General features: G+C 46.0%; 1 protein-coding gene across 2 annotated transcripts in view; it reads right to left on the reverse strand.

Annotated features, from left to right (window-relative positions):
* Positions 1-2,536: 2,536 nt before the first annotated feature.
* ATP1A1 (ATPase Na+/K+ transporting subunit alpha 1) overlaps positions 2,537-16,727 on the reverse strand; it is a 30,968-nt gene continuing 16,777 nt past the window's right edge. For both annotated transcript variants that reach the window (XM_069480795.1, XM_069480796.1), the window contains exons 10-23: positions 16,424-16,533; positions 14,080-14,214; positions 13,432-13,624; positions 11,819-11,994; positions 10,362-10,498; positions 9,402-9,552; positions 8,644-8,812; positions 8,344-8,498; positions 7,610-7,733; positions 6,217-6,362; positions 5,978-6,108; positions 5,611-5,712; positions 3,337-3,428; positions 2,537-2,888 (exon numbers count right to left, since the gene is read on the reverse strand). In XM_069480795.1, the coding sequence (XP_069336896.1) occupies positions 2,860-2,888; positions 3,337-3,428; positions 5,611-5,712; positions 5,978-6,108; positions 6,217-6,362; positions 7,610-7,733; positions 8,344-8,498; positions 8,644-8,812; positions 9,402-9,552; positions 10,362-10,498; positions 11,819-11,994; positions 13,432-13,624; positions 14,080-14,214; positions 16,424-16,533 (1,850 nt within the window). In that variant the 3' untranslated portion in view covers positions 2,537-2,859. The remainder of the gene's footprint in view (positions 2,889-3,336; positions 3,429-5,610; positions 5,713-5,977; positions 6,109-6,216; positions 6,363-7,609; positions 7,734-8,343; positions 8,499-8,643; positions 8,813-9,401; positions 9,553-10,361; positions 10,499-11,818; positions 11,995-13,431; positions 13,625-14,079; positions 14,215-16,423; positions 16,534-16,727) is intronic.

Below are 16,727 nucleotides of genomic sequence, written 5' to 3' on the forward strand. Positions count from 1 at the left end.
TTTATTGAACACCAGCCACTGATTCTCTTTACATATAATCTCAATTATTTTAACAACTCTGGAGCATCATCGTTATTCTAGAGTTAATGAAGCAAAAAGAGGCGAAGTTATATGTCCATGGTCATTCTGTGACAGGAGGTCATATCTGTGCCAAGGCTGCTAAAAGACACAAAATCCATGTTCCCAGCCACCACACTGGAATCCACAACCGACTGGCGATTCACTGGGTGGGGGGGCCAGGCAGGGAGACAGAAGTCTCACCTACCTTCCAGGTTTCTGGCTTGGAATGGGCTGACGGCACTGCCCGGAGCACAATGATCTGTGGGACCTCAAACATTCTGAACAAATGCAGACGTCCAGGACACAACCGGATTTCTGTGTCTGGGGCTCAGGAGAGAGGACCAGACCAGACTTAGAATTACCCAGGAAGACTATGGAGCAGGGAGAAGTGGGGGCGCCCTTGCTGAGCAACCGAGTTGTTGGGGAGCAGGTGGAGGAGGCTGAGCACTGAGGGGTGGGCAGAGACGGCAACAGGAAGGACAGAGTCCAGTGTCAGGAAGGGCATGAAGGATGGCACGGGTGCTGCAGAGGCCAAGGAAGGGCTGAGAAATGGCCCTGGACCCAATAATCAGGTCGGTGGTGACAACCAGACAATGTCGGTGGACTGGTGTTAACCGGAGATGGAGGCAGCAGAGGGATGACCGGAGGCCAGCAAGTGGAGGGAGGTGGTGCTGACTCTTCTTAGAAGCCTGTCCAGGAAGGCAAACAGAGGCGCATGACAGCTAGACAAAGGGGTCAGGAGATACAAATCTAAATGCTGAAAGGACCAGTACGGAAGTTGAAAATGACCAGTGAGGGCTCATATATTGGGATGGTCAGAAAAGCCATGTGGTCAAGTCTTAGGAGGGCATTTAAGGGAGGGCCAGATGCAGCGATCGGGAGGGAGTTGTCAGGCCCAGGGTGGCTGTGAGTGTTTCTGTGCTGGCTGTGGAGTGGTTTTAGCCGCTACTGACAGGGCTACCGTGAGGGTCTGAGTGTGAGGAGGCAAAGAGGAGAGCCTTAGCGCTCACTCAGGATTTTAGAAAGCTTAGAGAGCTCCCGCCCTGTAGGAGGCCTGGCTTTAGGGCCAGCTTTCCCCGGCATAGCAGCTCACTTATCTTTTTCTAGATCAAACATTTAGCTGTGAAACTTTTCATTCAAAGGATTGTCAAGTAGAAAAGGGCAGAAATGTTCTGGTGGAAAATGGGGTGGGAGGTTCAAAGCCTCTCGTTTGCCGTACCCCCCCAAAACCGTTTCCCAGACTAGGGCTCCTTCCGGCAGTTGGAGAAGCCCTGGCCTGGATGCCTTCTGGGCTCCCCACTTCCGAGGCTAAGGTCTCAGCTGTCTCAAATTCTTCTCGGTTGGGAGACACCCATGACCTTCATCATGGGTGTATGTCCACTGGTCTGAACAAACGGCTCTCTCCAAAGATGAGGTGCCTACAAGCCTAGAGATCATTCTTGGGGAAAGTGCCCCCCAAAAGGGGAGTTAGACTGAGAAGCCATGGACCACCCTGCCCTCCCAATTCCTGCAGCTGGAGCGGTGGGGGCAGAAACCACCAGCATCAGTCCTGGGAATCACACCTGCGCCCCTCCCCCCTCTGCACAGCTCGGGAGTGAGCGGCACTGGAGTAGCATGAGGAATGTGGTCATCTGGCAGATCACGATCAGCGCTGGTGCCAGAGGTAAGGGCTCCTTGTTGCATTTGCTTGAAGGCAACACTCAGCAGTGACAGCCTCAGAAAATAGCCAGATGACAGCACTTGGGGACAACTAGTGACTGAGAAGCCTTTTACAACTCTGAAAGTGGGAGGTGTTCTTAGACTTGACCCTGAAGTAAACAGATCTCATTCACCCTGTTCTTAAGTGCCTGCTGGCACATAACCACTTTCTGACATGGTGCCATTTGATGCTAAATTAGGACCAAGTCATATGGGAGGAGGGGAACCACTCTGGTGAGCACACGTGCCCAGGCAGACCATATATCGCTGCTTCTCAAATAAACCTCGGTCTAGAGACACTTGAGGCTCCTGTGGTGGAGATCCTTGGAGAGAAGGCAGGAAGGTCTGAGTTCTGGGACTGAGGCTGGCAGAGCAGGGCCTCATCTGCAGTTTGTTATATTCTGAGGGTCTGTAAATTCTTCAGGTGAGGTGTTTTTCCACCAAGCAGCTAGACACTAAGGCAGCAGGTGGAGTTACAGCCATACCACCTGAAATAGTGCCCAGGTCAGGTGAGTTCACCTACTCCGAACAAAAGAGCACGGGCAGAATGTTCCCTCTTAGCCAGTGGTTCTCAAACTTGAGTGTGAATCAAAATCACCTGAGAGTTTATTCAGCCACACTGCTGATCAGTCTGACTCGGTGGGTCTGGGCTTGCCCTCCTAACAAGCTCCCAGGTGACACCCATCCGCTGCTGGTGTGGGGACCGCACACTAAGGACGACAGCTCCAGATCACACACAGACACCCGTGCCAAGGAAGTGACGAGGGCACAGACAAACTCCGTTATAATAGCCATCTTTATTTGTAAAAATCCAGATATAAAATGTATTCTTTCAGTCTTTCCGGGTTCTCCTTTTTTACAAAAACAAAAAGGCACGTAAAAACCTTCCCCGCTGTCATTTCCACAGATGGATGTTTTTCAGGCAGCCCCCCCCCTCCCCCCGAGTGGCTACATGCTTCATTCCAGGGCGTCGCTTCCCCCACATGCGGCGGTGCTTTCCTACCAGGGTGGAGTTCCGAACTCCGGGACTGAAGTACACAAGGGGGTGGGGGTGGATGCAGGGCGCGTGGCGTTGATGCTCCACGGTGTGCAGGGCAGGGGCTAGTAGTAGGTTTCCTTCTCCACCCAGCCTGTGGGCGGCAAAGAGAGAAAAGACAGACTATGGTAAGTCTTCCTGGCTCCAGCATCCAGAGGGAAAACAGGGACAAAAATCAGCCGGAGAACAATGGGGGTGGGTGGGGGTTAAAATCCAAATTCAACATGGGACCTCAATTGTATTTATTTAGACATTTTTAGGAATACCACGTTACCTGGAACGATGGTCTAGGTTTCTGACAATTTTTCATGAAATCATATTTACCTTGTATTTTAAAGTCCAAAATATGGTCAGTTCTCAAACTCTAATTGAGATCTACATTGTGAGGGTGGGACCATACAGTCCGCTGGTGCAACAGCCTTAGCCAATCCGACTGAGCTCAGGGGAGCCCAGACACTTCAATGGAAAGAACAAAAGCCAACAGAACTACAGCCCCCCAACCCCCGCAACCAAAAAGTTAAAATTTAAGTAAATGAAGTTACCGCCAGGGCGTCGCCTGATGATGAGTTTTCTGACTTCGTCATATACGAAGATGAGGAGAGAGTAGGGGAAGGCACAGAACCACCAGGTAGGTCTGGAAACAGAATCAAGTACCAATTTACACATATGTGAACACAATTCAAAGGAAGAAAGGGAAATTGCACATCACCATAGTGACAGGAGAGAAGCCAAGTACAGTCACAGTTAACTACTGAGTCAGTAACAGAACAAATAAAAATGCCTTAAAAATAGATTGCCGCTCTGTGTGCCCAGGGTCTAGAGATGAAGCAAGCAGTGTGCAGACTTTTGCAAAGGGATCCCTACCCACCTTCAGTTTGCTTTTCATAACAATTGGTTTAGAAGGTGAGTTAAGTACATTTTCTGTTGACAATCTCAGGGCAACTGGACATTCTCCTTCTATCATTTCTAAAGGTTTAAGAAGCTTTCGAGTCCATCTGCCTAATGTCTTGGCATTTGAAGAAACAAACCTGCCAGCATGAGTCAAAACTAGTTTATTCGTCCCCTAAATTTCATCTGTGACAATGGAATTTGGAACAGCCAGCTGTGTGTTCTGAGTCCTAGACCTGGGGCCCTAACAGATCACAAAGACCTTCAAGGGGGCCAGGGGCTGCCACCACACTGTCCCTGGCCTGCAGACAGGCTCTGGGCAGCCTCCGTGGTCACCAGCTCCTGCCACTGTGTGACAAAGGCTATCCCTGGGCAGGACTCTGGTGGTCTCCTCCTCCTCTTGTAGGGTGTCTCTGACAGCAGCTCAGAGACAACCTCATTTGACTCAGCCACCAAAGTAAAATTGGACAGAACCCATCAGGAACAAATTCTCTAGTGGTAACCAAAGACTGAAGGACCCAGAAGATGAACATGTCCCTCTTTGGTGCCGTTTTCCATTTCAGCCTTTTAGAAATCTCTGTGACCTCTCCTGGCCTCCTTTTGATAACAATGGCCCAAGCTGATGGAATTCAACTTGGACACGGCTCGTCCCTGCTGGATGCCAGCTCTGTGCAGGGTGCTACGGATACAAAGAGAACAAAGACACTGTGGCCCAGGCCTTCAAGATGATAATCTAATGGGAAGCAGAAATGACAAGTAACAAGTAATGCCAAAGAAGAGGTGACGCTGCACAGGCCCAGGAGGGCAAGAGCCCAGGGGGATGAGCTCCAAGGAAATCAGCCCTGAAGGACTATCAGGACCGAGGGGGTGGGAAGGAACAGCAGGGGGCCCCCAGAGGGAGGGAGCACCTTACCAAATACATAGGCAGCGGAAGAGAATACTGAATTCACCTCATATGAGCTTGGGTGGGTGAAAGACAAAGCTGCAAAGACAGGCTGGGACAATGAGGCAGACCGTGGATGCCAGTCTCCCCCAGACCACAGACGTGTTGCAGGCACCCACTAGCAGGTGAATGCGGTCAACGGGTTTGGATTACTTTAGGCATAAGATCAGTGGAAGGAAGTGCTGGCAACAGGCCAGGTAAGATGGTCCAGATGGGTCTGAGCAAAGACGGGACAGTAGAGATTCAAAGCAGACTTATGCTTTAAACAAAAAGTTAATGGGTCCCACGTTCTGTGGCTTAGCATATTTTAATCAAGTTGCAGCTGTTTAACCTCAAGCAGTTTCCAGACTATCACCAAACAAACTGAAATGTTGCAAAAAGCTACTGGAGTCTGTGGTAAGGTAAAACACAAGTCTATATGAAAGGCAAAGCCATTCACTGTGTTTAAGGCCAGTCTGGTTCTGACCAAAGACCAGAGGTATGCTCCCCGTGATCAACTCTACCCATGATTGATTAGAGGGCAAATGGGACTTCAGACCTGCTTCTCCAACCTTCTTTCTTTGCAAGCAGAGGATTCAGAGCCCCAGAAAGCTGGAGACTTGCGCTGGGGCAGTGACTAGGTAAGCGAATCAAGATTTGAGCCTGGGCCCCCACGCCCCAGGATGCCCTAGCCGGCCTCGAAAGACAACGGGCCTTGGATGTGGAGGACCCAAGTGCTCACTGTGGTTAGCTGCTCCAAGGCGCTAGAGCCTGTCTGGCCCTTTCTCATCTTGGGCCAGACCCTATGTACTGGCTGCCATCATACAAACTTCTGGATTCGCTAGTCTGATTTACCAACAAATCAAGTTTTCCTAAGTTCTCATTCCATAGGAATTCTTGTACACACCACTCAAAATCTGAAAATAGTTATTAATGCATGTCACAAGGGGGAAAGCCACACATACTACTGAACACTTTTTTGGGGGCTGTAAGAAGATCAACTTACTTGAGGGGATACATCCTAAGGGCAACACCCATTCCAGGGCAGTAGGAAAGGAAAGCAGCAAGGGCCGTCTCTTCAAACAGGCCAAATATTAAGATCTTGTTCCTAAAATTAAAGGGGGAAAAAGCTTAAAAGATGCAAATAGAGTTATCTTCTAATGCTATGTGTTAAATGGCAGATCAATACTTAGGTATCTAGAGGTTAGATGAAAAAACTAGAAAATAACATTTTGTTTCCTAAATTTCCTCCAAAAACTAGAGATTCCAGAAACTTGGCTATTTTTGTCAGATGCCGGGTTTTTTGCAAAGGATTTGAAATCACCAGATCCCTTCTCTGGGCCAGGGCCCGTGACATGTCCTTCCTCACTCACTTCATCCCCTGCTGGAAGACTGAATTCCTCCGGGTCTTACAGATGACCAAGTCGGCCCACTGCACCACCACAATACTGACGAAGAAGGCTGTGTGGCAGGTGAACTCCACGATTTTCCTTTGCTCGTAGGTCTGAAATGCAAAAGGCAGACAGATGAGATGTGATCTTCGCCCGCACGGCCGGTGACAGTGTGGGCTTGAGGAGCTCGGGCACTGGTCAGGGGAGAGGCCCCTACTCACCCATTGCTGTCCATAGCTGTCTTCCACGTCGTTGATCCAGCGGTCATCCCAGTCCACTCGGAGGCCCAGCAGGTGAATTGGGAGGAAGCCATTCTCAGCCAGAATCACAAAGTAAGTGAAGAAGCCCCCCAGGGCCTGGATCATACCTGAGAAGTTGGGGAAAACAACATTAATGCTAGACCCTCATGCAAGGGCATCTCTACACCCTTCATCTGATTACTGCAGCAGGCCTGGGAGAGACACAGCGAGGCTTTTATCACTGTTTGATAAAGGCACAAGAGTTGCCTGGTCATCCATGGGCTATGAGGGAAGGGATGGAGGATCCCAAGGGCTCACACCAAGCTCAGAGCCCTCATCTATTTTTTACTCGCTTTTTAGAGCTTAAAAGAAGACATAGATGCCTTGCTCTTAAGACATCCACCTCTATTATGTGATCATCTGCTGCTTTTTTTTGAGACAGAGTCTTGCTCTGTTGCCCAGGCTAGAGTGCTGTGGCATCATCATAGCTCAAACCTCAAACTCCTGGGCTCAAGTGGTCCTCCTGCCTCAGCCTCCCGAGTAGCTGGGACTATAGTCACGTACCACTGCGCCGGGCCTGATCATCTCCTCCTGTTAGGGGAAATCCACTTCCCTCCCTCTCAAAATTAGGTCTTCTTAAAGAAGGTCGGGATGGGCTATCATCCGATTACTTTGTTGCCAACAGTCTAATGAATCTTTGCCATAATTTCCATAATGTACCAATCTATTCTACCTTACCCATGTGTTCACAGTGAAGCAACCAGAAGAACAAGCGGCTCACGGTGGCTTCACCAGGTTCCCTTGAAGGAGACTTGGCAGAGGATTTAAAAACACAGGGCATGTTGACTGCCCCCCACCTAAACCACCTGCTAGCCAGTCATGCTCTACTGGTGGAGCAGAAATCAACAGGAGGGGCGTGCGGGTGCAGGCTCACCATTTGGTGGTGACTACCAGCCAAACCTTCAAACCCGTGATTTCTTCAATGCCTAACTCTCCGTCCAAATTAGTGACAGAATAAGTGTGTATCCCTAGGGAAAACCACCTTTGGGTCAATCCATGCAATTCGTTAGACAATGCTTGGTGTCCCGCAAGGCTCAGTGAACAAGGACATCATCAGATCTCAGGCAGAGTTGAGCCCAGTCATGGGGTGCTCAGTCTAAAGAACTACAGTTCCCACAAAAAAGTATCTGTGCAAACTGCAGAAGATTTATTCTCTTGTGGAATTTGGGAAAACTCCACGGTCTCACCCCATGTCATGGCTCACTTGCAAACTGCCCCAGATGTGAAGGCTCAGAAATCAACCTCAGTGTGAGGCAGCCACGATCACTACAGACACGTTAAGTCTGCCACCTTCCTGCTCAATGCTGGGGCTCACCAATCTGCCCGTAGGCCATGCTGATCAGCCGCTCATTCACAAGTTTGTCCGTTTTGGGATTTCTGGGCTGTCTCTTCATGATGTCACTCTCAGCTTGCTCGTAAGCCAGGGAGATGGCAGGAACCTAGGGTAGGAGGGGAGAGAAGGAATTGAAAGTTACCAAAAATAAGGAAGATAATATTATGACCTTCTGTTATAAAATTCTTGCCCTCCCTTTTAAAAATCTGTTTTTTTTGTTTTTTTTTTTTTTATTTCAGCTCATTATGGGGGTACAAAAGTTCAGGTTATATATATTGCCCATGCCTCCCCATCCCCCCGAGTCTGAGCTTCAAGTATGTCCCTTCCCTAGACAGTGCACATCGCACTCATCATGTAGGTATGTACCCATCCCCTCCCCCCACCCCCATCAGAACTTCAAGCATGTCCATTCCCCAGGCAGTGCGCATCACACTCATCAAACAGAGACAATATTACAGGTCTCATATTAAAAAAAGGTAAATATTAAAAAGAATTCCCATCGGATAAATAAGCATTAACTGCTCCCTCGAAGAATAACACTGATTCTGTGATGCTGAGAACTGGGACACACCCTGGATATGGCTCCGGAGAATTTCTTTTCCCAATGCCAGGCTTGTGGATCCCAGAACACCCACAGTGACCACTAACACCAGCAGATGAGGACACGGCCCATACCTTACCACCACTGACGTGTGGACATTGTCACACTCACTCACCATGTCAGTGCCCAAGTCAATGCAGAGGATGGTGACGGTCCCCAGTGGTAGTGGAATGTTTGCAATAATAAATATCAGGAAGGGGGTGATCTCTGGAATGTTACTGGTTAGGGTGTAAGCAATGGATTTCTTCAAGTTATCAAAGATCAGACGACCTATGAAAGCAAGGTTTGTTTACTGTGTAGCTCAAGAGACTGGCTGACTAGAAACTAAACATATCCAATAAGTGTACATAAACGGATACTGAAGGGCAGTATCCGGATGAGTTTTGGGTGAGCACCTTAAACATAGCGCTCTCACCTTCCTCTACTCCAGTCACAATTGAGGCAAAGTTGTCATCCAGAAGAATCATGTCAGCAGCTTGCTTAGACACATCTGAGCCAGCAATCCCCATGGCAACCCCAATGTCTGCTTTCTTCAAAGCTGGAGAGTCATTTACTCCGTCACCGGTGACAGCCACGATAGCACCCTGCCCAGAAAAGAAGCAGATGCGTTAATAAAGCCATTCATTACAGGGATGGAAACGCGCGAGACGCATGGCTCCGCCCGGTGCTCCTCACTGACACTGAAGACTGCATGTCTGAACCGTCTCAGCCAAGTACCCACACAGGCCCGACCCAATAACAGAATCGGGACATGATGGCAAACGGACTCTCCCCGTGTTAACCAGGGCGACTTGAAGTAATGGCTCTGGTGAGTGGCACTCTGGGAAACCTCATTCCTGTACGCATGCCCCCAGGTCCTTTCAAGGCAGGGGACAAGAGTGTCCTGGCCATTCAGATCTCCACTATAGATACTAGGACCCCATACTGCTAGTCCAAGGGGCCCCACTGGGGGTTCGGGCTCTGAGCCACAGTGGAGACTGGCACTGTAGAGTGCTTCTGGCACCACTACAACTGGTGACAAGTCGTCCTCTCTGGGCCTGGGTGCTTCCCGCCGGCATCTACACGCTGAGTCTGAAAAGCCGGGTATGTTCCCAGCACTGCTGCTGTGCTTCCACTGGAACTCAGTCCCTGAGGTCCCTGCCTGCAGCAGTCGGACCCCGCTGGCTCGCCGACCTGTCTCTGGCAGCCTTCCACGATGATCAGCTTCTGCTGAGGGGAGGTCCTGGCAAACACAATCTCCGTGTGGTACTTCAAAATCTCGTCCAGCTGCTCGGAGGTCATGTCCTTCAGGTCACTGCCATGAACTACGCAGGCCTTGGCATCTCTAGAATTAGGACCAAAAAATAAAGTCACTCATATCACCAGCATGATGTCTATCACTTCCAGAGGGGACACTGTTATATACACACTTTGTAAATGATACAAAGACAGAAAGCATTTCCCCCAGTATGTATTATAAAGGCTATTATCCATGTAGCATTTCACAGGTTACCGAGCATGTTCATGTATTTTATCTCACTGGAGGCTCACAACAACCTATGCAGCAGGCCTGCCTGTCATCTTCCTTTTCCTCACCTTTACAAGACATACTAAAATAATATAACCAAGTTTTAGAAAGTGGGAGAGGTGATAAAAGACCAAACCCTCCTCTTACCCTAAAGTAAGGTGCGGGGGCCCTAAAACATAAAAACAAAAAACTAATTTGCTCTGTTATCCATTTTACTTTATTGCCTAATTTTTCCTTTCTTGGCCTGAACTACCTAAGCAACCGTCCCTTTCTTATTTTATTTTGTTAGTGTGGACCTGGAAATTGTCAAGGTGCTAAGCAGTATAGCTTAGTGGTTAACAGCATGAAATCGGAGCTAGACTGCTGAATTTATTGCAGTTCTGAGGTTACTCTGAACCTCTCCCAGGCTCTGCAATTGGGAGTAACATACCACCTAAGCGTTGATTATTACAACTTGCTTTTACTTACAACCCTCTACAGGAACGACAAGATTGCTTTCTCGTAGTGCAGGTTCATGCCCTACTCAGAATAAGCCCACAGGTGAACCATCACAGAAGCAAGCTAAAGGTTTCAAACCACCACTGTTTGCTTGTTCACAGCAAACTCATGTGAACTTCCAGCCTTACCTGGGGTTCACCTGGCTGACCGGGATGTTGAGGCGCGCAGCGATGTCTTCCACGGTCTCATTGCCTTCTGAGATGATGCCCACACCTTTGGCAATGGCTTTGGCTGTGATTGGATGGTCTCCTGTGACCATGATGACCTGTAATAAGGAACAGGACAATCTGCTACACACAACTGCCAAGCAAATGACCTTAAAAAGTCTGCGTGTCAGTAGGCAAGAATAAATATTAAGCATGATTCAGCTTAGAATATCAATTCTAGAATGCAAATATAAAACTAATAAACATCCATGAGCCAAAAATATAAACACATGTATTCACAGAAAGAAAACACAAAGCCAATACTCAGATTTTATCTTGGTGTATGATACGTAATACCTATTTTTTCTTTTACACAGTCACATAAAAATACATAGATTTACTAAAACCAGCAAAAAATGATAAAAATTTGATGCTGGTGAGATTGTAATGCATTATTGCTGACTAGCATTCTCACACTGGCCCAATTTTGGGTAAGAGCAATATGTAACAAGAATTCAAAATTTTTACTATTCTTTTTGATCTAAAGATTATACTCAGAATACATTTTTTATTTATTTATTTATTTTTTTGAGACAGAGTCTCACTCTGTTGCCCGAGCTAGAGTGCCATGGAGTCAGCCTAGCTCACAGCAACCTCAAACTCCTGGGCTTAAGCAATCCTTCTGCCTCAGCCTCCCGAGTAGCTGGGACTACAGGCATGCGCCACCATGCCCGGCTAATTTTTTCTATATAGATTTTTAGCTGTCCAAATTATTTCTTTCTATTTTTAGTAGAGACGGGGGTCTCGCTCTTGCTTAGGCTGGTCTCGAACTCCTGACCTTGAGCAATCCTCCCACCTCGGCCTCCCAGAGTGTTAGGATTACAGGCGTGAGCCACTGTGCCCAGCCTACTCAGAATATATTTTAAAAGAAATAGTCAAAGTGGTAGGGAAATATTTCCTCATAGCTTTTCAGGGCAGTATTACTCGTGAGACTGGAAAAACAGAAACAAATCAAATACCCAGCAACACCATATTAGTACACCTGAATAATATTCAGCTAAAGAATTAAGACAGACACACAGAGACAAACATTCACTGAAAAAGCCAACTGACAACAGACATGCCAATCACTGCATAAGGTTTGTTAATTTAGAATAATAAAAGTATTTCAAAATTTAAAACTTCAAGTCTTTTGCTTTTTTTATTTTGCTTACATTTCTTTTTTAAAGAAGTATTTTCTCTTTAATCTCTCATCTGCTGTTGACACCCACATTGTAATACTATTTGATCTTTGCTGGTTGCAAGTAAAGCTTGCCAGATGAGAAATTAATACACCAGGCTGGAAAAACAGCTGCCCACCTGGACCTCAAGGGGCAACATTCACTAAGTAGGGTGCCCCAGGCACTGAGAAACCAACCAAGACGGCGTCCAGGCACTACCTTAATTCCAGCACTTCGACATTTGCCCACGGCATCGGGAACGGCCGCCCGTGGAGGGTCGATCATGGAGATGAGCCCAACAAAGCAGAGATTATCAACAGGGAAATTCACGTCATCGGTGTCAAACTGGAACCCTTCGGGAAACTGTTCATCCGGCAGAAAGAGGTGGCAGAAACCTGCAAGGAAGGCAGGGAGCCTTTGAGGATTTTCAGTGCTGCAGACAGTAGAAGGATGGCAGCAGCCTGCTGTCCCCCATGTCTCCCTTCAGCTGGATGTTTGGTTTGGAGTATTTTTTAAAAGTCTATAGTTTGCAACAGAATGAAGGTTTTGTTTGACATTTATGAATGATATAGAATCACTGAGAGACAAAAAAATTCAAAAGACAGAATCCATCACACCAAGACTCAAAGATACAGGAATTGTTTGACGTGCAGAAGACAGAATTGATAACACTAATTCTGAGCACTGGGATATTAGGGTTCTAGCCCTACCCACTGATCAGAGGTTGTCTGGATTTGGCAAATGATGTCATTATCTGTCTCAGCTACTCTCTCTGGAACAAGTGAACATCTCTGCTCACTTGCTCATTTAACCAAAATATATTACTGAGTACCAATATGGAGCATCGTGCTAGCTACTTTAAGGATTCATGAAGATCAGACACATTCTTCCCAAGGGATTCATCATGTAGTATTATATTATAGTTAACCCATGAATCAAGATATTTGGCATCCCTTTCAATTTTGCATGTAGGTTGCAATGATCTTTGAAGTGGTATAAAGGGCCATGTGGACTCAAACAAAAAAGACTCCTTTTACTTTGGGGTCGTGGAGCAAAAAATCACTTAGGAGAAGACAGTGATCTTTAAGTTGTATAGACACATATGAAAGACACCATGAATTAGACAGGAGGAAAAGGGTAAGAACCAGAGTATGAGATCAGGTCATCCGTTCTAAGTTATCCAAGTTAAAGAGAATAGGAAGAATTACATAAATGATAAATTTATATTGGTCAATCTGCAAAATATTATAAATGCCAATTTCCCAAATATATGGAATAAGGAGTGGAAATGAACTTCTAAACCTCAGTGGCTGTCAGGGTAGAAAAGATAGGTAGCATGTTAGAGTAAAAGCTTACTGTTAGTCTAGTTTATGAGCTGAGCGCAGAAGTTCCCATATAAATTCACAACCATTCAAAGACAGTCAGGAAATGGGTGTATTCTAGATGCACTAAGAATCACTTAATTTTAATTTAATTAAGCTTATTGATCATGGTCATAACAATAAAAATTGGATAATAAAGATTCCCTTCCCCCATTTTTTTTTTTAAACAAATAGAACTGACTAGCATCAGACCAAAGGTCTAAGTACAAGTCAGAAGCAAACCATCAGGACTTTGTTTCCCACAGTCTAACACACTTAACATTTCTCCAGCACTTAGTATTTTCAAAATAACAGGGGGCAAATATAAACAGGTAGGAGGACTGCCCCAGAAAAGACTTAGAGGAAAGCCAGAAAGACACAGAGGTGAATGGGATCAGTTGTAACTGTTACCAGACTAGATACCCTGACAGAGACGTGCCCAAGTGCTTTGTCACCAGGCCGTCCATGTACCTAGCACTCGCTCTCCGAGGCCACCCAGCTCCAGGTAGGCATTCTGAAAGGCGTCTTTCAGCTCCTCATCCAGGGGCTGCTCCTTGCCGTGGAGAAGAATAGAGCTGCAGCGGTCCAGGATCCTTTCTGGAGCGCCCTTCATCACTAACAGGTGTCGGGGCTCAGACGTGTTGGGGTTCTTATGAATGGACAACTGTGAAGGATCATTCACATGTAAACATTGGGTGAGTGGATGTCGCAGTCCATGGAGGAAAACAAAGCTTCACTTACTGTTTAGTATTTGTTACAAAACAAACAAACAAACACCTCCCAAGATCCCTTCTTTTTCAGCTTTGTTCCACACAAAATTTTCCTAAAGAAAACTTCAGAACAAAGGCATTGGCACATATTTGTGCATACACCCCGATAACCCCCACCCCAAACCACAAATATGTATTCAAAAGAACCCACACAATATTTTGGAAGATGTTTCATTTATCTACTGATCGTCATCTAAATTAGGATTTTCTATATGTACTCAGGGTAAAATTTAAAGTTAAAGCTTGTAAAACTCTAAAAAGGAAGAATATTTCTTCCTCCAATTTATGTGCCTCCCCTCTTGGTCCCCAGCCTGCCCTCGCCCGTCACACGACCCCCCGATCGTCAGACCTGGTACTTGTTGGTGGAGTTGAAGGGTATCTCTACTATTTTGGCATATCTTTCTCTCATCTCCTTCACAGAACCACAGCACAGCTCGATGCATTTTAAGAGTGCTGACTCAGAGGCATCTCCTGCCACAGCCCGCTGTGAACAGAGACATCCTCTGTTAATTACCCCAAACAATTTTACCGAGGAACAACTGAAAAACAGGAAAAATAACTCAGACCATGTTCCAGTCTTGTCAGAGGTGGGAAAGGGCAGGAGGAGGAAGCAGCGGGGTGGGGAGTGGCCACTGCTGTGCACAGCGCTTCCAACTCCAACTCCAACCTCCTCCCGAGCCCACATCAGCTTCTGGTACAAGGGTGCGTGAAGGCCTCACCTGCCCTAGGAGAAGCGTAACACACCCTTCCAATCTACTTCAGCCTATTTTTATCTCCCCCTGGCCTGGGGAAGAGTCTCAAAGCCAATGCTATTCCCAGCTACATATTTCTGGTTATGAATCTGAAAATATCAAGTGAGAGAGTAAACATTTATAATGCCCTTCTCATTGCCCTAGAATTTAAAACGAAATGGCTTAAGGTTTCAGGACTAGGGGCAAACTGTCTGTGTCAAGGCCACAGTAGAGGACTTTATATTTTAAACATAATGTGCACCTGAAGGATGGGCCTGAAGGATGCAACCCAAAAGCTATTATCATCTCCGACAGTGTGATCTCATCAGCCAACATTTTAGTTAGGGCCCACATGTCAGGTAACACAGTTGTGTTTTGTGTTGTACACTTTTATGGTGACACGCTTATATTTTAACATAGTAAAAACATTTCAAGTTGTAAACAACTTTTATATAGGTAAAGATTTTAGAACTCTGACATGCAAGGCTGCCTAATCAGATGAGCAAATTAATGCTCACAAACATACTAACCCTGTATAATAAGAAAGGTGTCCAGGTTTGGTAAGAGACACCAGGTAAGTGGGCATTATTTTAAATAAAAGCCAGTTATTAAAGCAGAATAGGGCTACTGCCCCTTTCTTTGGGTAATAATGCCATCCACATTGCCCAACTCCTGAAATACTTAGAATATATCTCCTGCTACTCTTCTGGGTTTTATTTATTTTTTTTTTTGAGACAGTTTCACTCTGTTGCCCAGGCTAGAGTGCCGTGGCATCAGCCTAGCTCACAGCAACCTCAAACTCCTGGGCTTAAGTGATCCTACTGCCTCAGCCTCCCGAGTAGCTGGGACTACAGGCATGTGCCACCATGCTCGGCTAATTTTTCTATATATATTTTTAGCTGTCCATATAATTTCTTTCTATTTTTAGTAGAGACGGGGTCTCGCTCTTGCTCAGGCTGGTCTTGAACTCCTGAGCTCAAACAATCCGCCCACCTAGGCCTCCCAGAGTGCTAGGATTACAGGCGTGAGCCACCACGTCTGGCCCTTCTGGGGTTTTTAAATCAGAAAAAAATTTGACACTTGTGAGTCCCAATGCTCAAAGCCTAGAAAATTTCCACTTTGAGGTAAAGAAAAACATGAAGCAGACATCTTAGGTTTTATCCCCAACATAAATACCACCATCGTCAAATCAACAGCAATTCAATGCCAGGGAAATCTCCTTTACAGAATAAACGAACCTTGTCTTCACAACAGAAGCCATCTCAGCTACATTTAAGCCATATTCTCTTTGGCAACTCAGTTTATACCCAGAACTACCACCAGAGCCTCACATGGCTCTTTCTCCTCCTAAAGGACTTTGTGCAACTCATGACTCTTCTGAGACTTCATCTTCTCTTGGGCATCACAGAAAAATCCCAGTCATTTCCAACTGCATGAGAATTCCATGAGACTGAGCTTATTTTTGCCTTGAGCTTATTTTTGCATCATTAGTAAATAAGCTAAGAACAAATAAGATAAGCTGAGCTATTTTAAGAAAATAAATGGCTTAAGGGATTTACTGGAATCTACTGTATCCTAATATGCAAATACGATTATGGAGTCACTTCAGTAGCCCTCACTGTCCACTAGGTTAGGTGATAGATAAACTCAAAATAGTAAAGTGGGTTAATTAGGTTTTTCACCAATAAGGATGGCCTTCCACCTCCTACTCCTGCCTTCGGTCAAATTTTTACTGTATCTTCCCTTTTTTCCAACCTATCCAGATATCACAGGTTACCATTTAGTTATACGTAGCAAGCACAACACAGATCATCCCAAGTGTCCTACAATGAAGGGTTATTTATTGTACAGACCTCAAAGGTAACGTGCTATTTAACAAGAACACTCAATGGCAGTTCTCGTGCAGTATCTATACCTCCCGCAAAAGGCAACATAACAGCCAACAGCAACTCCTTAGCGTACCTTAAGAATAGGTAGGTTTTCCTGGTTAGCCTGAAACACAGCCCTGTTACAAAGACCTGCAATTCTGGACAGAGCAAGCCAGGTGGCTGAAGTCTTGTCAAAAGAGACACCTGATGGAGGCAAGAAAACACAACAGACAAAGAATGTATTAACTTTAAATGCCATGTTCTCAATTCTCCTACTAAAGTCCCACAAAAATCTGATCTGTTTCATCTCATTTCCCAATTAATGAAACTAATCAGGTTTTAGGCATTTTTCAATCACATTTGTAGGGAAAATTAACTTTTCTATTAACATGCAAAAA

Source organism: Eulemur rufifrons, chromosome 8 (assembly GCF_041146395.1).
Source record: "Eulemur rufifrons isolate Redbay chromosome 8, OSU_ERuf_1, whole genome shotgun sequence".
In the NCBI taxonomy this organism is placed as follows: Eukaryota; Metazoa; Chordata; class Mammalia; order Primates; family Lemuridae; genus Eulemur; species Eulemur rufifrons.